General features: G+C 54.2%; 1 protein-coding gene and 1 long non-coding RNA gene across 10 annotated transcripts in view; one reads left to right on the top strand and one right to left on the bottom strand.

The window, feature by feature from the left end:
• The window catches only part of KIAA1217 (KIAA1217 ortholog), a 687,185-nt gene that overhangs the window by 389,897 nt on the left and 275,959 nt on the right, over window positions 1-21,329 (top strand). For 3 of the 9 annotated variants that reach the window (XM_058297833.2, XM_058297835.2, XM_058297831.2), the window contains exon 1: window positions 19,435-19,601. The exons of 1 other annotated variant lie outside the window; for it this stretch is intronic. In XM_058297833.2, the coding sequence (XP_058153816.1) occupies window positions 19,532-19,601 (70 nt within the window). In that variant the 5' untranslated portion in view covers window positions 19,435-19,531. Of the gene's footprint in view, window positions 1-19,417; window positions 19,602-21,329 lie in introns of those variants that run through there. 5 more of the 9 variants (XM_058297847.2, XM_058297846.2, XM_058297834.2 and 2 more) reach the window with 3 other exon arrangements.
• On the bottom strand, window positions 1,894-12,173 carry LOC139438939 (uncharacterized). The gene is made up of 3 exons (XR_011648770.1): window positions 12,090-12,173; window positions 10,008-10,097; window positions 1,894-2,185 (listed from the first exon to the last, which is right to left on the bottom strand). It is a non-coding gene; the product is annotated as an uncharacterized lncRNA (long non-coding RNA).

Here is a 21,329-nt window from a genome sequence, read left to right as displayed (position 1 = left end):
CAAGGCTGGAGCACGAGGCGGGGTCGTCTTGCTGAGAGACACTTCGATCATGCGACCCCGAGTCTAGGGAGCAACTCTCGTCAAAAATTAATTGCTATGGGGTAAAAAACAATTCCGTAATTCCTACATGAAGACAAGAATTTTAATCCTCCCATTTCCCTGATGTGTGGACACAGACGTTCTTACATAGAAATTGTGAAACAAGGAAGGGGAGGCTTTGCCCACGGGCCCCAGGCTCCAGAGGTTTCTCTCCTTCACTTCTCCAGTCTTCACGTCCCACCAGCCTGGCCAGCGGGGGGTGTAAATGTGGGGTGCTGAGCCTGGGCCCCCCTCGAGTGGGGAGTAGCCTGGAGCCCGCTGGGCCGTGGGAGCTCGTGATTTAGGGCTTTTCCGGGGCAGGATTGCTCTGGCTGACAGGCCCAGGGAGCCCAGAGCTATCTAGAAATCTGTGCTGGGACAAGCCAGTGCTCTCTAGAAATTCCAGAATTAGACGGTGCCGTTGAGGACATTGTGGCTAAGGGCAGACAGGCCGCTGGCGAGTGATTTTCTTAATCCCTTTCCTTCCTTTGGCACCATCCCCGGGAAACTGCAGTTCACTCTGCAGGTCACCACCTCGTGGGGAGGATCTAAAAGGACACAGCGTATGACGTCTCTCCGGAAAGTGCTGTGAAGAACACAGACCCTTCCATGGGGAGGAAGATAACCAGGATGTAGGTGTGTCATGCTGTCAGCTAAAGTTATCAGGGGGAAGCAGATGTGGCTCAAGCAGTTGGGTGCCTGCCTACCACATGGGGAGGTCCCAGGTTCGGTTCCCGGTGCCTCCTAGAGGAGACAATCGAGACAGCGAGTTGACGTGATGGGCTGGCATGGTGAGCTAACGCAACAAGGTGATGAAATGAGATAATGAAATGAGGAGACACAATGAAGAAACACAATAAGAGACCCATCAAGCAGGGAGAGAATGTGGCTCATGATTAAGTACCTCTCTCCCACATGGGTGGTCCCAAGTTTGGTTCCTGGTACCTCCTAAAAAAAAAAAAGAAGAGCACACAACAAACAGACACAGAGAGTGATCAGTGAGCACAAACAACAGGGAGGGGTGGGAACGAGTAATAAAATAAATCTTTAAAAAATGTTATCAGGCAACTTGGCACTACAGAGTCTGTTTTTTAGAACACAGTTTCACTCTGTCTAATGTGACTTAAAGTCCCACGTTTGTACCCTATCAATTTGGTCAGGAGTAAGAAATATTTGATGGGCAGGCTAGGAAGTTCTCCATTCAAGATAGCTATTTATGGTTTTGAAATTCCTGCCCAAGACATCCGGGCCAGTCAGAAGGCGGAGGCTCCAAACGCTCTGCTGACCTCTCCGGCACCGCCTGCGGCCCTCCCCACCAGGTGACTGACCACAGGCGATTTCCAAGCGGCCCGAGTGCCCCCAGCTCCCCATCCGTGGCCCCGGCTTCTGAGAGAGGCACATCTAAGACAGGTGATGGGGCCCTGGCAAGGTCCTCCAACCTAAGCCACACCGGCAAGTTCCCTGGTGGACGGAGGAAAGCTCGCGTGCAGGGAATTCACTCTGGGACTGGCCAGAGGTGACGTCCTCCCAGGCGGGGCAAGGCTGGCCACAGGATCCTGGGAAGTTTCCGTGGATCGTGGCTAACTAGCTCTGGCGCCAGAACACCCGCAGGTAACTTTACCTGTGTTACAGCTCTGGTTTATAGGAATCCTGTGGGCTTACCTGGAAAGAAAATTCGCTGTGAAGCCATCTGATAGGATTTTGTTCCAGTGGCCAATTTAAATAGCCTCCTGTCCCAGGGCCGAGCCCGTGTAGGTGGCGGGGTCCCGGCAGCACCGCCGGCCATCTGTCCTGCTCCGTCATAAATGTGGCTGTTGGTACCTCGGCTCCCTGAGCTAAGGGGGAGAAGCAGAGGTGTCGCGCTAGCCAGACAGGAATGATGGCTGAGATTGTCCCTCCAGGAGGAGATCAGTGGGCCGCTAGATGCACTAATCCAGAAAGCTCCATCTGTGTCCGCGAGAGGTGAGAAGGAGCGCCCCGTTCTCCACTTTACAGCCCGAGAGCAGCTCGCGGGTCTCCGGGCATTTGTTTCCTCTTGTTTTGGTGTTTTCTCTCTCTTTAGCTTCTTCTTTATGACAAGGAGAGTCCTGTACGTGTACGTTGATTCCTGGGATGACAAATAACGTAAAATGACTTGGATAAAAAGAGAAATTGTAGAAGGAATTCTAGGAGAGGCACGCACCTGGAGGTGAACTTTCTGGAGCCAGGCAGTGAGCTCCTCCCCTTCCCCGCTGTGTGACCTTTGGCAAGTTAACAAATGTCTCTGTTTCCTCATTTGTTAAAATAGAAGAATGGCAGCACCTTCCTGGTAGGACCTTGGTGAGGCTTAAGCAAGGAAAGCTGGATTAATGATCCATGCTAGATGGGCTTGTGGCCTAAGGAGGCCCTGTGTGTGAAACCTCTTCTCCACCCAGCCCAGAGCAGACCAGAGCGGAACAGGCGAGGACGAAAGGCACCCCGGTGTCGGCCAACATACTGATGAAGCCGAGGCGAAATGCAGCTCCCGCTCTGCCCACAGCGGGCTGCACCCCGATGAAGCTGACCTGGCCCCTAATGGGCCTTCCATTGTGGGTGCTCAGAGGCAGAGACACAGAGAGACACAGAGGCAGAGACACAGAGGCAGAGAGAGACAAAGGCAGAGAGACAGAGACACAGAGGCAGAGGCACAGAGGCAGAGGCACAGAGACAGAGAGACAGAGGCAGAGAGACACAGACAAAGAGACACAGAGGCAGAGAGACACAGAGAGACAGAGGCAGAGAGACAGACACAGAGGCAGAGAGACACAGAGGTAGAAAGACAGAGACACAGATGCAGAGAGACAGACACAGAGGCAGAGAGACAGAGGCAGAGAGACACAGAGACAGACACAGAGGCAGAGAGACACAGAGACAGAGACACAGAGACAGACAGAGGTAGAGAGACAAAGACACAGAGGTAGAGAGACACAGAGACAGACAGAGGTAGAGAGACAAAGACACAGAGGCAGAGAGACATAGGCAGAGAGACACAGAGACACAGGCAGAGGCAGAGACAGAGAGATACAGAGGCAGAGAGGCACAGAGACAGAGACACAGAGAGACAGAGAGACAGAGGCAGAGAAACAGAAAGACACAGAGGCAGAGAGACAGAGAGAGACAGAGGCAGAGAGACAGAGAGACACAGAGGCGGAGAGAGCCGGGGCTGGACACGCCTTGCTCCGTCTGGGATGGGGCAGGGGCAGGCCACGCCGGGAGAGCTTAGGGACGAGGCTTTCTCCCAGAAGACAAGGAGGGGAGGAGGTGGCCCTGGCAGAGGCCCGCGGGCGGTTGCAATCCAGCCGTGGGCGCGCTGCCTTCCACGCCGCGCGCAGCCCACCGGGGGTCCAGCGAGCCACACCATCGCATCCCAGGCCCACCACCAAGGCCTCTGCAGTTCAAAGTTTATTTTCTATCAAAAACCATCCCCGGGAGACTCCAGGGAATTGCCAAGCCTTCTGTGAGCGCGTCCCCCCATGCTGGCCTTTCTCTTCTCCCCACCGAGCTCCGTGCCGGGAGCCTGCGGCTCGCGGGAGGCTGTGTGCCAGCCACCTGTGTGGGCATTTCCGCATTCCTGGACCTGCACTTTCCCCTAGTCCCTCTGCATTCCCCAGCATCTGCAGGCTGCATGCCATGGTCCCCACCCCACCAGGGGGTGGAGGGAGACACTGGACCCTTTCAGTGGGCACACGGATGTGCTCTGGGGACAGGACTTCTCCAGGCCCCACAGGAAAGATCCGTCAAAGAGCATTTAAAGGCACGCACCCAGGCCTGGGGGGCACAGTGGTGCCGAGCCCTGCCCACACCTATGGAAGGTAACCCTGCCTCGATTTCCAGCCAGAGGGGTCGTCTCCTTCTGACCTGGCCCTGGCTGGACCAAGGCAGGCCCACCCGGGCACACCCGGAGCCGTCCTCCCTGATGGCTCTGAGCCGGGACCCCCAGTCCCGCCCCGGCTGCCAGTGTCGATGGCCGAAGCAGCCAGAAACCGCCCGAGAAGGCGCTCTGGACATCCATCCTGTGTCCTTGGGACTGAGGAGGAGGGCTCTGGTTTGGGGTCATCCATCTCGAGAAAAGCAGATAAAAACAGAGGGGGCATGGGTTTGGGGCAAGAGACAAGGTTATATGCGGCATTGCTGCAAGGAAAAAGGGCCCGCGGGAGCTCATCACCACAGCAGGGAGCAGATGAGGGTCTTCTCCATCACGCTGGAATAGGAGTGGTAGAGGGAGGAGAGCAAAGGAGGGAGGAGGGGAGGAGGGGGAGCCCTAGAGAGAAAACAGGCCAGAGGGGGGACTACAGGAGTTGTGTTATTTTTTTTTCCTATCCTTCCCCCCTTGTGGCTTTTTTGCTTGTTGTCTGCTCTCTCTGTCCATTTGCTGCACGCTCTTCTGTATGTCTGTGTTTATTTATTTTCATTTCCCCTCCCCCCTTGTAGCTTTCTTGCTGTTTGTTCTCTGTGTCCATCTGCTGCACGCTCTTCAGTGTTTTTTTGCTTGTCTCCCTTTTTTGTTGCATCACCTTGCTGAGTCGGCTCTCCATGGCGCTTGTAGGCCAGCGGCTCTTCGCAGCATGTGGGCGAGCCTGCCTTCACAAGGAGGTCCCAGGACGTGAACCCAGGGCCTCCCATATAGTAGACAGGAGCCCAACTGATGGAGCCACAGCCGCTTCCCCAGGAGTTGTTTTAAACAAAGAACTAGGCTTTGCTGGGGATATTGTTTTAAAAGTATTTATCCATGTTGCGTTTCTACTCGGAGCCAGTCTCTGCCCAACACTCAGGATACAAAATGAGCCACAAACAAGGTCGAGGCCCTGCCGTTTGGGCTCCAGGGCACAGCACCACATAGAAGTACCCCTCTGCTGGCCCGGTGCTGGCAGCCAGAGCGCACCTGCACACGCACTGGGGCCCTGGGCAGGCTGCCGCAGCCTTACACCATGCAGCAGCGCAGTTTCCAGAGAGGAAGTAACAGGCAGGGCCACTGAGAGTGAGTACAGGACAGGTGGGCAGAGAGAGAACATTCCAGACAGTGGCTGCAAGGAGAAAGTGACCTGATGCCTCTGGGGAGCTAGTGTCCTGGCACCCATCCTGGAGGGTTTCTAGATTAGGAAATAAAAATAGCAAATCACCCTCCCCCCCCAAATTGGGAGAGACTTAGGCTAAAAAAAAAAAAAGAATGCGTTGCTTATCTGACCTGTGAGTTTACCTGGGCGTCCTGCACTTTCTCTGGCAACCCTGCAGGCACGGCCCATCTAGGGAGCACGTCCTGCCTCCTGTCCCACCCGGCGGCTTCTGGGCAGTGGCTTCAAGAGGTGCCTGCCGGGAGAGCCCTTCCAGGCAGGCTTGGGAAAAATGGGCTCCTTTTAGTTTTTAAGTTATAAGAGAAAAGGAAAGCCTTGCCAGAGGGGATGCTTCGAGGCACTCGGGGTGAAATGGCACTGCCAAGTCCTGCTGAACCCAGTACTGGGGATTTAAATTTTTAAAAAATAGGGCGAGGGTACTCTGGGCGCCCCGGGGGCGGCTGGCACCTGCCGAGGGTGACGCTGGCACCGGGACGCTGGCCTGGACTCGCGCGCCCTCTCGTGGTGGAAGGCGGCAGCGGGGACGACGGCGCTCCCGGTCCTGCGGGCCCCTCCCCTGGTCTAAGCCTGCGGTGAGTGCAGTACCTGAGGGAGACGTCTAAAGGTGCCTTGCAGTCAGGGGCTGCTCCCCTGCTCCCCGGGACTTCCTGCCTCTCGAGGAGGCCCCCAGGCCTGCGGGACCTGGCTCCCGATCCCGGGATGGAATCTGCCCAGCGCTGCCTTCACGTCCGTTCACTCACCCAGCGAGGATTTCTGTGATGTCATCCAGGCACGGTGCCCAGGTGGGCATGACACCTGCCTACTTAAACCGAGGGTCTGCAGCGGGCGCTGGACCTCACCCCTGCGGCAAACTGCGCAGCACCGGGCACTCCTGGGCCTTCACAGGCAAGGGGGTCTGCATTAGCAGCACATTTTTTTTTTAAGATTTATTTTTTTATTTTTATTTATTTCTATCCCCTTCCCCGCCCCCCCCCCCAGTTGTACGTTCTCTGTGTCCGTTCGCTGCGTGTTCTTCTGTGTCCGCTTGCATTCTTGTCAATGGCACCGAGAATCTGTGTTTCTTTTTGTTGCGTCATCTTGCTGTGTCAGCTCTCCGTGTGTGCGGCGCCATTCCTGGGCAGGCTGCACTTTCTTTCGCGCTGGGCGGCTCTCCTTACGGGGCGCACTCCTTGCGCATGGGGCTCCCCTATGCGGGGCACCCCTGCGTGGCAGGGCACTCCTTGCGCGCATCAGCACTGCGCAGGGGCCAGCTCCACACGGGTCAGGAGGCCCAGGGTTTGAACCGTGGACCTCCCATGTTGTTGGCGGATGCTCGACCCGTTGAGCCAAGTCCGCTTCCCTAGCAGCACAATTTTCGTTGAACTGTAATTTTCCTGCCGCTGTCTCTCTCCATAACTCATACAATCTTCAGAGAGCTCCAGTACCTTTCTGATAAATGGTCGTTAGGCTTCTTGACAACTATTTATATCTCGGCACACAGTAATCAGTCAGAATGCAGATATGACAAAAGTTAGGCTGTGAGTGGGCCCGGAGCACTAACGGGCTTTGGGATGAAATAGGGGCCTTGGCAGGTTGTTGAATTTCTTCCCCTTTTTTTTTTTAGACACATGCAAAGCTGAGTTACTGACCTCGAAAGAATGTGTCAACAAATATGAAAGCAAGGGAGTTGTTTGGGAAGGAGTCGCGTTTGTTTGCCATCCACTGGCCAAGCTAAATCAGGGCTTCCGACGGCGGGAGGTGGATAAGCAACCGTGTCTGTTTGGCTTTGTGGGGTCCCCCTCCCTCCCCCCGCCGCCCCCGGAGCCTCCTGCCATCTTTGTCCCTGAGCAGTTCTCAAGTCCGTTGCCCTTTGGATCCTCAGGACCTCCCCAGGTGGAAGCTTCACACCTTTCTTCCTGCGCTCTCCCGCTGACCCCTTAGTTTAGACCCTTTCCTCGGCCTCCCTGTGCACCTCCCACGACACCACCCGCTCCGTCACAAACACGCGTGTGGTCTGCCACTGCCGCCCTCGCGACTCCACGGTGCTCGCTGGATCGAGCTCCAGCTCTCTATGCGGCGTGGCCCTGGGACGCCCACCTGTCCAGCCCTGCCCTCCACCGTCCCCAGCACACGCCGCGTAGACCTGTGGGTCTGTGTGTATCCCTATCTACCCACCTTCCTTCCCGCTCCGCTGCTTACGGGCCCTTTCCTTGGCAAAGCCAGGCAGCCCCAAGGTGCCCACATCCCATTCTCAGCATGTCACGAATCAGGACCAACTGTGCTTTGAGAGTCTTATTACCCATGAGTATTGTGTTCCTCAGAGCCCAGAAGCTTCCGCCCTCCTCCCACACCCCTCAGCGGTACAGTTCTCTGGCTCATTTCCTTTTGGGTGCTCAGAATGGGGTTCACTGGATTTGGCCTCAACACACAGAGGACACTATTTGATGATAGAGGTCTGTTCTTTTGCATTGGAGAGGTTACTGATGGGTAAAGGAGGAGACCCCAAGTCTTTCCAATGAGGGGTGCCCGTTTCTTCTGTGGCCGACGCCTCCCCCATGTACATGGAGGGTGGAAGCGTTCTCACTCTGCAAGCCAGCCTTGCAGACGTAATGTCGTTGTCAAGCGTGCCCCGACCAAATCGAGTCTTGGTATTTCTACTCTGCTTAAATGACCGAGGCCCCTGCATTTTATCTTCGTTCAGGGCACTATGGACATTAAGAAAAAGGCCAGAATAAATTCCGAGAAGTAGGAAGGGAACAGTTTGCAGCTTCACCACGCCAGGGTAAACCAACACCTGCTGTTCCTTCCCCGTAGACCCCACAGCTTTGGTCACATGACCGGATTCCTCAGGGATGGTGGTGACACCTGGGTGACGAACGTTGGTTGGTCACATCAGTCCGTGGTGATGGACATACCTGTCACATCGGTCTGCTGGGACCGAGACCGACGGACTTGCCGCCACACTCTCCCGTTGAGACACCGCCCTGGCACTCACAACGCGCCAGGCACTGTTCTCCTTTAATCTGCACCACGGCCCTGTCGTTATTCCCCTTTCAGAGGTAGGAAAACTGAGGGCAGAGGGGCGAAGTGCCTTCTAAGGCGGCAAGGACGCCCAGCGTGAGTGATCCTGCCTTGCCCTTAGGAACGTGGGCTGTCCGGGTGAGCAGGAGAACTGAGACCTAATGCCATGACAGCAAGCGTCCCGGCTTGAGCCGAGAGCCTCCGTTTTACAGATGAGAGAGGGTTCCAAAACTTCTCCTCCCGCGCACCTGGAGAGCAGGGGCACCCCGAGGCTTCCGCGGCACAGGGAACCTGACTCGAACCACCCTAACTCAAGGAACTGTGTTTCCTGCTTCTGTTTTGCCTTCGTCTGGTTTGCCATTCGGCCAGGCCACAACTGCTGTTTGTTTTTTTCCTCTTTTGGGTTTGATGGTCTAAAATTGCTGTGGAACAGTGACCCAAACTTGTGTCTATCAGATGACCCTTCACCTGGGAGAATGGTTCAGCCGGGGCAGGCAGGTGGCTGGGCCCTTTCTCTGACGAATAAATCCATGGAGAAGAAGGGGGGACGGCCGGATACCGTGGCTTCCAGAAGACGTGCACCGAGACTGACGTCCATTTGTCACCACTCCTAACTGATGGCCCTGCCGCTCGCCTCCCCTTTCAATGCATCCTCCACTGGGCCAACCAAATCACTTTTCTAAAACACCGATTTAGTCCTACCGTTCCCCATTGCCTACCTCATTTGAAATCCAAGCACCCTCAAAAGGGGGCCTGACCACCAGTCTCCCATCAGCCCCACCATTTATAGCAGTCAGTTTGCCAACGCCCTAGTCTCTTCCGTTATTTGCACACACACACTCCAAATCCACACTCCGCATGAGCTCAGGGTCCCTTCACCTGCTGAAGGTCTCCCGGTCAGGGCTCGAGCCGCCTGCCCTGCCGAGCCCTCCCGGAGCCTGACTGATGGGCTGCCCTCTCCCCTGCGCTCGGCTCAAGCCTCTGCTAGAACCTGTCTCTTCGTTCACTGAGTCAGTGAAAACAGAGATGGTTTTCTCTCTCTGCTTGGCCTCATCACATTTACACAGCATCTGCCGCAGCCCGCGAGCCGGGGAAGGAGCTGGTGAGCCAAAGAGGACTCCAGCTCTCCTTGCTCCTTTGAAACCTCAAGGCCAGGAGGGAGGCTCTCGGGCCGGCTGACACGCACAGGGCAGTGCACGCAGGTTCACCAGCCCAGGGCTGCGCTGGCTCCTCAGTCGCAGCAGCATTTGCACCGTCATTGGCGAGCGCAATGAATTTTTGACCCAGTGTGTGCGTGAATGAAGAGATGGGGGGATTGGTGACCTTGGACTTACACCAGGACTCTTCCAACCTGCAGGGGCTTCAGAGGCAATTTTGAGAGTTGCGTGAACAATATATTTAAGAGTTTTTAAAATATTTGTTAGGCTGTACATAGGAAAGTCAATCATTGTTTGATAAAACTCATGCTCTAACCACACAATAGATACGGAAAAGCTTAACATTTTCAAGTGAGTTGATATCAAGTTGATATTGATAGGCATGACAATTTGATGATAAAACATACATGACTGAAGTTTTAGAAACATTGACCTCAATAGGTCATTTATGCTCTTGTTTTTTCCTGGGGTTTCTTTCCTTTCCTGAGTTGACCTTCCCTAGTTTCACCTCTTGAATTTTTGGAAGCTCTTGCGATATATCACTTTACTGAGAAAACTTGTACCCAGGGGCAGTTTTTAACTGTTTAGTTTAAATCCGTTGAAACGAAGGGGCAAAGAACATTGTGTCAGTTCATGAGAGTGTGCGTGTAAGCTGCACCAAACCATATTCAGTTTATTTTACCTCAGCATTGATTCCGTAAACTCTCTTTCCACTTGAATTTTCTGATTTTCACAGGTCCTTGTCAGGGCTTGCATTAGTTTTCCAAAGATGCTGTAACAAATTACCACAAATGGGATGGCTTAAAACAACAGAAATGTATTTTCTCACGGTTCTGGGCCTGGAGGTCTGAAATCCAGCAGGGCCACACTCCCCTGGAAGGCTGGGGGCCCCTCCCCGGCTCTCGCAGCTTCCGGGGGCTGCTGCCATTCCTGCACCTGCGCACACATCCCCCCAGGCCCTGCCGGTGTCTCCACATCCCCTGCTCTGAGGGTCTGCGTGCCATCTCCCTCTGTCTCTGTCTTACAAGGACACTTGCGACGGCATGTAAGTCCACCCAGATTTCCCAGGCTCATCTTGTTTCAGGGACCTTGCCTTAGTCACAACTGCAAAGGCCCTTTTTCCAATTAAGGGAACGTTTCCAAAGGCCAGGGATGAAGATTGTATTTACCTGGGTAACCACTACTCCACAGACTGCATCTGCATTTCTGGCCCCCGAAGATTCACATCCATCCACGTGCACAATGCATCCCCCCATCCCAACACCCCCCAAAGTCTCAATCCATTATAACATCAGCTCAAATCCCAAGTCTCACACAAGCAGCCTCAGCTCAGAAGCCCCAGGGAAGATTCGGCAGTAGCTGCCTGAGGTCACCCTCAACTCTGAGAAGCCAGGGGACCCTCTGGGCTGCTTCTCTCACTCCCTGCTGCTGCGCTCCCCTCTGACCTCTTTTCTCTGTGTCCCTCTGTCCCTCTCCTCTCTCTCTCTTTGGCTTGTGCTGCCCTTCGTGGCTTTTGGGCTCCTGTCGCTGTGGGCCTTAGCTGTTGCCCATCATACTGCCCGCATGTGGGGTGACCATCTCCCCCCAGTTTTCCTGGGATTTTCCCAGTTTGGGCATCAAAATTCCCCTCTCCAGAGCCAGAGGGTCACACCGCCTGCTTCCCAGGCAGCCAGAGCTGTTCCCCCACCCCCCCCCAGGACCAAGCCAACCTGCCACTGCCCAATGGGTGGTGCCGCCGGCCAGGAAAGGGAATGGAGAAGCCCCCAGGTTGCAGGCTTCCCCGAAGCGGCTGTGAGCAAGCAAACCTGAGGATATGTTCAGTTCCTCTCTGGGACACTTTCTCGTACACCGCTTGTCCCTTATCTTAGTCCTGCTGTCCCAGAGCATATCCGTGGGGGGGGTGTAAGTGGGGGGATGGGGCAGGCAGAAACTGCTTTTTATCACTTCACCCTTTCCCGTTTAAAAGTTCAATCATATTACAAAATTTACACTCCTAATTTAGGTTTTGGGACTTAGGTTCTGGAAAACTGGCTCCAAATATCACGAAATGTTTTATCCCACTAAAGTCTGCCCAAAGATTGTAAAGTTTGCAAAAGTGGAGTTTCAAAAGCAAATGCTCCTGATTATTTTCTAAGTTAAAATAAAATGCAAACCTCTTTAAAAAAAAAAAAAAAAAGCACCTTATTCTGGGAAAGGAAGAATGTTCAGCTCAAACAAAATGCTTCCTGGCTTAAAGGCAGGGAAGGGGAGCCCTGGAAGAGCTAGCACATGCTTCAGGAAGTCTTCCGCTTCCCCAAATCAGCTCGCCCTCCACCCACCCAGGGGGCTCCGGAAATTAGGTCCTTCATTAGTAAAGCTGTTTTTCCCATCTGCAAAGAAAAGAAGTTTCCCCTCCTCCTCCTCCGTCCCCACCTCTTAAATGCTGTGACCTGGGGTGGGGAGAGAACAATAAAATTACTGTAAAAATACTTAACTTCTCAAGCCAAGCATAGGTTTGGCTGTCGAGAATCCACTATAAAATTTGAGGGCGAGGACGGGCTCTAGGAAGCTGGGGAGCGCCCGGGGCCCCCTCCCCCAGCACCTCGCGTCCCCCCAGCGCCCCGCGCCCCCTCCCCGCGCACCCCCCGCAGCAGGCCGCCGCCTGGCCGGGAGCCCCGCGCTGAGGGGGTCTGCCTCTCTTACAATTAAAGGTGGCACCGCTGCCCGGTGAAGCGGAGACCTTGGGGGAGAGAGGGAAACTGCAAAGTGAAACTAGATGCCTTACTGAAACCAAGTCCATTTCGGCGTCCATTTGGAAGAAAAGCGCACGGAGGCCACCGACCCAATTCCCAGCGCGCTGTGGCGGGGCGGGGGGGGGGGGGGGGGGGGGGCGGGAAAGGACGGGGGGGAGGGGCAGAGCCATGCATTCCCGAGGTGGGGGCGGAGGAGGGGTGGCCTGCGTCCCGGGCCCCTCTCCCAGCAGCAGCACCCCCTCTCCCGCCGCGTGCTGCCTCCGCCACCCGCGCGCCCCCCTGCCCCGCTCCCCACCCCGCGCCCCCCCACCCCCGCCCCGCGCGCTGCCCTCACGGCCGCCTACTGCGCTCCAGACCTGGTCCCACTTTGCCCCTGCCTGCCCCTCTCCAGGCTACCCCGCGGCCACCACCTGGGTGCCTGCCTCTCTCCCACACCTCCTCCTGGAAGCCTGACCCCTGCGAATCCCGGCCTTCCAGTCCACAGGAGCCAGCTGCTGAGGTCAGGGCCGCGGCACGGGGGATGGCGCAGTTGTGGCAGGGGGATGGCGCAGCTGTGGCAGGGTTGCGTGAACGCCCGCAGGCCCCTTCGCTGCCTCTGGGCTTCTCCAGGTGCCCTCCCTTGAGCTCCTGCTCTCCTCCACAGCTCACTGCAGCTCTGCAGGGGCTGGCAGTGGCCTCGCTGAGCAAGCGAGAACGTGAAGGGGTGCCTGTATCTGTGGAAGTTGTCCCGGGTCTTCAGGAATTCTGGGACTTGCCACTGTTGAGCTCAGTCTGCCCTGAAGGGGCGAGCCCCTACAGACTGCATTGCCACATCAGCGCTGCCCCTTGGGACCCAGGCTTGGTCTGCAGGGACCAGGAGTAGAGCTGAGTGCCTGTCTGTAGACGATGTGCTGGCAGGTGGCAGCTCTGTCTTGCAGGCATGGTCCTTGCTCTCCAGAATCTCCCAACTTAGAAGAGATAAAAGAAACTCCGGAGAAAATGAACATCAGTGGCTTCTCTGAAAAGAGAGTGTTCTGAGTCTAGCGAGGAGCTGTATAAAACGACAGCTTCCCACCAAACTGAGAGGTATACATCAGACCAAAGAATAACTTGGAAAAGTCCAGCTTGGCGAGTAAATGAGCATTTATTAGGGGCTTACACTGGGTCCTCGTCCTCAGCAGTGAGGAGAGACAACAGTTCCAAGCTTGATCGTCCATGCCTACCAAGAAGTTGGTGGGTCTTTTATCGTGGCATAAGCTTACTCTAAAAGAATGCAACATTTCACTCAAAATTAAAGGTACATACCTTTAAAGGACATGCACATGACCTCTACAGAATGCTTTGGTTTCGATCAGTGAAGCAGATGTTCATAATGTGTGTGAAAGGATGGAAAGGTCAGAGAGCTACAGTTTTACTGTCAGATCTACTATTCTCAGGCAACTGTTCCTGAGATATGTCTTGTGACCAGTTGAATTTAGCTTGCAGTTTAGTTTAAGGAAAGGGCAGTTAGAGTTGGGGGATGCTAAGTTACCTATGCCACAAAAATATGCTTCAAGTATTAATGCACTGGACCTAAGTATAGTCTTTATTTTATGACCACATGGAGAATTTGCAGGGAGTGGTGGGGTGAAAAGTTCCAAGAAATAAGAATAGGGAGACTCGGATGTTGGGGGGCTCTTGGCCACTTCCTGTCTCCTTAGCTGGTGTAACAGTTTGATATGGTTATGAATTCAAAAAATAGATATTGGATTATATTTGTAATCTGGTCTGTACCTGGGTGTGATTGAGTTATGATTAGGGCTTTGATTGGGTCACATCCTTAGGGCACTGAGTCTGCGCCCCTTGGTGGGTGGGGACTCACAGATAAAAGGAATGCAAAGGACAGAGTTGAGGGGTTTCCATGTTGGAGTTTTGATGTTGGAGTTTGATGCTAAAGTGTTAAGCTGGAGCCCTGGGAAGTAAGCTCACAGAGGAAAGGAAGCCAGCCCCAGGAAGAGAGGAACTCTGAGCCCAGGAAGAAGCAAGCCCTGGAAAGAAAGGAACCTTGAGCCCAGAGAGAAGCAAGACCCTGGAAGTGAGGAACCCAGGAAGCCTGAACCCTCACAGACGTCAGCAGCCATCTTGCTCCAGATGGACTTTGGTAAGGGAAGTAACTTATGCGTTATGGCCTGTAAGCTCCTACCCCAAATAAATACCCTTTATAAAAACCAACCAGTTTCTGGTACTTTGCATCGGCACCCCTTTGGCTGACCGATACAGCTGGCAAGGTGTTATGGGTTGAACTGTGTCCCCCAAAAAGACATGCTCCAGTCCCAGTGCTTAGTCCCCTGAATGCGACTGTGTTTGGAAGCAGTGTCTGTGAGTTAAACAAGGACACGCTGGAGTAGGGTGGGCCCTCTTCCATGTGACTGGTGTCCTTACAAAAAGGGCAGAGACACAGACACACACCGGGACAGGACCCCGTGAAGGCGGAGGAGGCAGGGAAGGGAGTGCTGCGTCCACGAGCCAAGGACGCCAGAGGTGGTGGCAAACACCCAAGGCTGGAAGAGGCCGGGGGGACCCCTGCCCCCACCTTGATTTGGGGCTTCCGGCCTTCAGAACTGTGCAACAAGGCTTTTAGGTCGTTTCAGCCACTCAGTTTGTGGCACTCTGGGCTGCTAGGGCAACAAGACTTTACTGCCCCACAGTTTGGGAGGTGTCAGCAGGGCCAGGCTTTTGCTGAGGTCTGTGGTGTTCTGGTGGCGGCTGCCTGCGATCCAGAATTCCACCTCCTCCTCCATCACCGGCCGTCCCTCCACTCCCCCCCCACCTCCTCCTGTGTTAAATTTCCTCTGCTCTAGGGCCCCCAGGCCTATTGGATTAAGGCCCACCCTGATTCTGTTGGCCTCATCTGAATAGGCTCTTCCAAAATGGGTTCACCTCCACAGGACTGGAGGTTACAACTTCACCACGTCTTTGTGGGTGGCACAACTGGGTGCATAACAGAAACTGAGGCACACGGTCTCCTTGGAGGCTGTGGGGGTCTCCTGACCCCAAGACACGAGAACAGACTGGTCCTCCCGGGAGAGAGCGCCGTAGACAAAGATGGCGGCCTGGCCACACCTGTGAAGGACCTGGTCCTAAACCTGAAAGTAAAATTCTGCTTGGATGGGTGAATCCACAGAAATGCATCACGCTGTGGAGTTTATGGTTTGGGGTATGAAATTTGCTGGTGTGGTTTGTAAAAGTGCTGAAGAGATTTATCCCTTTACCTCAGTTAAGCTTACAATTCTCAAATGAGGCTGTGGTGGGAAACTCGAAACAGCATCATCGTGCTCCGTTCAGTTTCGGGAAAACTTAGGACTCCGTAGGGCCACACAGAGGTGACCACCGGTGCTGGACTGCCGGGACAGTCGCTGTTTCTGCTCGTGGTATAGGAGTAATTAATCGCCCCCCTTTTCACTGTCACAAGTGCTCTGGCTTCCAGTAAAGCAGGTCACCTACCCACCTGACACATTTCTGGCAAAATTAGGGTGGGAAATCCACCATTTCACATTCAGCAGGTCATCTGTGTAAGCAAGTATTTCTCCGTTTGCGAGAAGCCCTTCACGTCTGGGATATGGGGTGATACAACATGTCCCGTAGAAACAGGGAGGGGTAACTCGTCAAATGTGAAACACATTTGTTGATTTATTTGTTTTTTATTTCATCTTGTTTTGTTTTACTTTCCTGGTTGCCAGTGCCTTTGAAAATTGCATTTTATGGACTTCAGCAGGCATTAATGATTTCTTTTATGCCCTGATGTCAAATCATTCTAAGCTCTCTTGTCCCTAATAAGATTTAAGGTAAAATAAAAAAAGAAAAGAAGCAGCGATGAGGGTGATTGCTTCTAGCGGTGATTTCTCTCTTGCTTGGAGGACTGACCTGGAGGAAGCACCTTGTGGTTAAATGGGCCTGCCCGGAAGTGGGAGGCCAGCATATGTGGGTCCTGGATTCATGCCCACTGTGCCCCGTGCATGCCCATGTGCTCTGCAGCATCAAGACCAGTCACGGGGAGGCATTTCAAAGGGACATTGTTGGGACATATGAGGGAGCTGGAGAGTGGACAGTGAGCTTTATAGCAATGTTACATTTCCTGAACTTGGTACCTGTACTTAAGGTGGTTGTATACGGGAATGTCTTTATTTTCAGAAAATGTACATGAAAGTATTAAGTGTTCAAGGAGCATGATGTATGCCACCTGCTCTCAAAGGTTTAGAAAACAGAAAGCCAGATAGATGATAGCTAGATGATGGATGGATGGATGGACGGACGGACATATAGACAGATGGATACATAGAATGATAGGGCATGTGGCAAAATGCTTAAAGTTGGTGGATCTAGGTATCTAGGTAGGGATAGGTTGGAGGTCTCTGCATGGGTTTTGCATTACTTTTTAAAACTGTCATGCAAATTTTTAATTATTTCAAAAAGCAGAACAGAACAACAACAACAACAAAACAAAAATGGCCCCATTCTGTAATAGGGTCAGCTAAGAGTGCAAATTCCCCATTTGTCCGTACAGCACTCTTCTAGCTCATCACTTGTCCTTGCTTTCAAACGACACTTTCTTGGTGCGTTAGCTCCTTTTCAGTCAGGAACTGCCAACACATGGAGCCATTAACCAAGAAATAGACTTGCACCGTCCCTGGCTAACAGAAGCACAGTTGAGTATTTAGCCCCCAGGTATCAGTATGGTAGCTCTCTTTCTGACTGGAGGAAAATCAAATTTCAAGTTCTTCCTGCTTGCCTTCTGCCTTCCACAGCAAATTTCAAAAGGACAGCAGTAGGCAGATTGTAACAGCAAATTTTAAACCCGGAAATTAAATTAAGAAGAAAAAAAGCAGGGCCTCTGGTTCCAATAGCATCTCCTCCAGAAAGAGCCCCATTAGACAAACAGATACCACAATAATAGTATTTCCCTTGGAGGTCTGAGTTACCCCGTTTGTGTTGATACAGAAGACAGCTGCTGATTTCCGGGGACTGCTCTCAGAATCTGACGCCCGGCCAACGTTCTCAGGAAGCTCTGCTTTGAGCAAGATGGCATCGAGGCAGTGCTTCCTCTCAGCGTTTTCAGGACTCGTTCTTGAAGGGGGACCCCAGGGCAACTGACCTGCCTAAGGGAGCTTTTCCTCCTAGAATGCTCTGAACATTTGACCACATTGACGTGTTTCACTGGTAATAAATGCTCACCTTTCTTGGTTCTTACCAATTTGTGTCAATTATCTTCCTGCTTAGTGCATTTTTCTTTTGTACATTCCAGAGTTGTGCTTCATGGACTATGTACAAGGGGCAGTGCTTGCTTTGTCAGAGGGGTGGGGTGGAGGTGGGGGGCTCAGAGCAGCTTGAAGCCCCAGGGGCTCGCTGGGAACTAACGGGGGCTCAGATCAGGTCAGAGACCCTGGCCCATTTTTCCCATCTGGGGATTCATTGACCCTGCAGGGCTGTTTGGACACTTCCCAAACAGCCCCTGGAAAGAGCATCTATCTAGTCTGCGAATGGATCCGTTCTGCTGCACCCAGCTGGCAAGGAGGACCCTGGGTAGGGTGCTGTTTGCCACTGCCTGCCGTTGTCTCCTTCCTCCGTTGGGCTTTTGCCCCCGAACTGTGACGAATGGCAGGGAGGAGCTGCCTCCTCACACACCAAAGCCAATCCTCGGCTTTGGGCGGACCTTCTGTGGCTGCAGTGTCATTAGCCTGCCAGGCTTTCTTCTCCCCACGTGTCACACCTGCCGGCTTCCTGGCATGAATCCTTTGAAGGCTAATACACAGCAGCCACACAAAGTCCAGAGTAATCTGGACCTGGGGCCCTGGGCACAGGTGGTACACAAAGGAGCCTACCTGAGAAGGGTCCTACCTTCCTGAACATTCCGTACCATACCAAAATAGTAGGCTAAAGATTTTTCTGGCCTTTGCCCGCCGGCCACCAGTACAGGTAATCTGTGTACAGGTAATTCTGTTGCAAAGTCATCGAGACCTTGAGTTATTTGCTCTGTAAATCTGACTGCCTGTCTTCCTGCTGCCAAGGAACGGTATTAACTATCTGGAAGATTCTCCACATCCTCTTAAATTTCAAGAAAAACCTTACCTAATTGAGGGGCTGTCTTCCCTTCCCAATGAGTCTAACTCACTGACTGGCATGACTCATTTTTTTTGGGTCTATATCCTTTGTCTTTCATAGGCTTCCTCATCTTTTTGCCTTAAATGGCGAAAAAAAAAAGTCCCCCACTGCCAAAACCCACAGGTGACTCAAGGTCATAATCTGCAGGACAGGCTGACTATTGTTCTGCACAATTCTTCATCTAAATTTATCTAAAGTCCTGCCTCAGTGGCCTGTAAACTGGGTCAGAGTGTGGTCGGCAGCTAACCGTCCTCATCTTTTCCCTGCAAGTGAGGGGCCACTGCAGATTAAAATAGCTCCCTCTTCCTACTAGTTATTGTGTTCTTTTAAACATCTGAAATAGCAGCGTTAATGTTGCTTAGATTATTTTCCCATCCTTTTTCGTGGACATTGTACCTCCTCTTTTCACTCTCTGGGAAATTTGCCAGTTTTTCAAGGACTGGGTAAAGAACAAAATAAATATTTGTAGGTAGTTTAAAAAGCGAACAAGTACATTGGATGACCCTGCCTAGCCAAAGGAAAGCATTTTAATTGCCTTTCAGATGTTTTAAAGTAATTAACTCAAGAGACTCAGAAGGTTGATTTACTAGTTCTTTGCAGATTTGTGGTCAAGAAGTGTTTGAGTGTGTTGGAGGAAGGGGCAGGAGTTGGACAAAGTGGAGGCAAATGGGAAAAATCCTCTTTTCGAAGTCCAGATTCAGCGATTGAAACGGTCGCTGTGCAAACCCTTCAACCACCTCCCTAAAAAGTTAGTGGCCAGAAAGTGTTTCCATAAAATCCGGCGTACGCTCTTTCTTTCACACCGCGTTTTCTTTTCTCAAGGGCGCTCACTGAAGTTCGCGAGGGTCCACAGTGGACTGTTGGTAAATGTGGCTATCAGTCCATGTCACCTCCGGGCCCCAGATGAAAGGACCCCGGGAGCGGGATCCAGGCACGGGGCCTTCCCGACCCCGGAGGGGACCGTCCTCCGGGGCGCGGCTGGCCGCGGAGCCCGGGAGGGAGCGGCGAGCGGCAGCGGGGCCTCGGCGGCGCGTCCTCACCTGCTGGGCCCCGGGCAGGCAGCGCGCCCCAGAGCCCAGCCCGGGTGCGCACGGCGCCCGGGGCGCGCAGGCCCGGCCCGCGGGCGGAGGGACGGACAGACAGAGCCGGGGGCGCGGGGAGGCCGGGGCGCGGCGGGCGCGGCGCCTGGGCCGCTCGGGACTCCGGAGGGAGGCCGCGCGCGGTGGCGGCCACTTTGGGGTGGGGTTTCGCCCGCCCTCCTCCCCCCCGGCCCCGGGCCCCCTTCCAGGCGCTTTCCGCGAGCTTCTAGAGCGGCGCTCGGAAGTCGAGCGGGGCGCGGGTGCCGGAGGCAGGGACAATGGAAGAAAAGGAAAGCCCGCACTCGGAGCCGCGCCGCCCCTGCTCGGCAGACAGCCGCCCGCGGCCGGGTAAGTGCCAGCCGCCCTCCCACCCGGAGCGCGCCCCTCGCCGCCGGCGGCCCGGGAACGGGGACCGCGCGCGGGGCGGGGAGGCGGCCCGCTGCTCTGGGCGCCGGGGGCTCCCCGCCGGGTCGAGGGCTCCGGGCTCCTCGCGCTGGCCGGGAGCCCCGGCAGGGTTTTCGTCCACGGCCCCGGGACTGAGTGGCGTGCTCACGTCACGATCCTGCGGCGCGCGGGGAGCACGGGCTCTCCCCCCGGGCGGTGGCGCGTCCGCCCGAGCGAGCCGCGGTGATTAAACCTCGCCGCCTCGGCCAGGGGGAGGAAAGTGGCAGCTTCGGGGCAGTTGCCTGGAGGAGGGCAGCATTTCCATTCCGTGTTTGCGGGGTTCCGGGGCGCAGATGCATTTTGGGTATTTTAGAGCGAGAGCCCAGAAATTGGAGGTGGCAGAATTGTTCTGTCAGGACGGCAGGGGCGCCTGGGTGCCAGGGACACTTGCTGTTTGCCCCTGGAGGGTTAGCTGGAATGATGTGAATCGTCTCTAGTTTTAATTCAAAAAGTTGGGAGTTCTCGGGCCATGTGGGTAACTTTTGTCCCGGCGGTCTCCGTCTCGCTCCGTGGATAATAGACTTGTCTTTTCCGTAGGGAATTTCCAGAAGCTTAGATTGTTTCAAAGAAACTTCCCGGTGGGGGTGGGAAAGCCTGCGGTGGAGAAAGCCCCTCCCTGCGCTCCGGGGTCTGTGTCTGAGCCCAGGTCTTGTCACGCTGTGTCACCACAGCAGGACCTCGAGGAGCCGCAGGCCCCTGAGCAGCCCCAGCCCAGCCCAGGCTCCTCCAGGGGCCGCCTGGGAACCCAGCGGGGAAGGGGTGCGGGGCTCCATGCGGGGCTCCAACGGGGAAAATTGTGTGCTTTAACAAAAGAGTATGAAAGGGCAGCAGCACATGCCTCTCCACCCTGAAAAGACAAAACGAAGCCACACAGAAGCAAATGCAATTACGGGTCCTGGAAGCCCCCAGGGGAATGCAGGAAACGCCAGGAATCCCTGAGCCCCATTGTCATGGGCGGAGGCTCGGCGCTGGGGCTCGGAAGCCCAGGCTTTCCTCCCCCGCAGCGGGGCTGGGAAGCCAGCGGGAGACCCGCCCCGCCCCGCCCTCCTGCTCCCACTGCAGGCGGTCAACTTCGGGTCCTCTCCCCAGATTCTGGAGGACCAGGAGAATGGGATCAATTTCAGAGAGAACTTTCAAGCAGCCAGGGCAACTCAAAGATGCTGCAGGGGTGTTGGTGGCCAGAGAATGAACTGGTCACTTCCTTCATCCATTCCTTCATCTCCCCTGTGGGGTAGCCACTGATTTAGCTGCTGGGGACTCCGCAGTGAAAAAGGAGGTGAAAATTACTTATCTGCATTGAATTTTATCCTGGGGGGGGTGGGGGGTGGGGGTGGGGGTTGAGATGGGAGGAGGGGTGGAGACAAACAAATAAGTATAGAGCAAGCTAGATGACAGTTGCCAGATGTAGCAAATTAAAATACAGTATTCATGGGACATTCGTATGCAAATATTGCATGAGACATACTTATACTAAAAAAGTATTTGTTCTTTATCTTAAAATCCAAATTTAAACTGGACATCCTTTATTTATTTATTTTGGCAGCCCTATTAGATAGCACTAAGAGGGGATAAGGTGGCCAGAAGGGGCGGGGAATGCTTGAGGTGGGAGAGGAGACTATAAATAGGATTGTC

The sequence above is a fragment of the Dasypus novemcinctus genome, chromosome 5, assembly GCF_030445035.2.
Source record: "Dasypus novemcinctus isolate mDasNov1 chromosome 5, mDasNov1.1.hap2, whole genome shotgun sequence".
NCBI classification, from domain to species: domain Eukaryota; kingdom Metazoa; phylum Chordata; class Mammalia; order Cingulata; family Dasypodidae; genus Dasypus; species Dasypus novemcinctus.
This window is presented reverse-complemented; position numbering and strand designations above follow the sequence as displayed.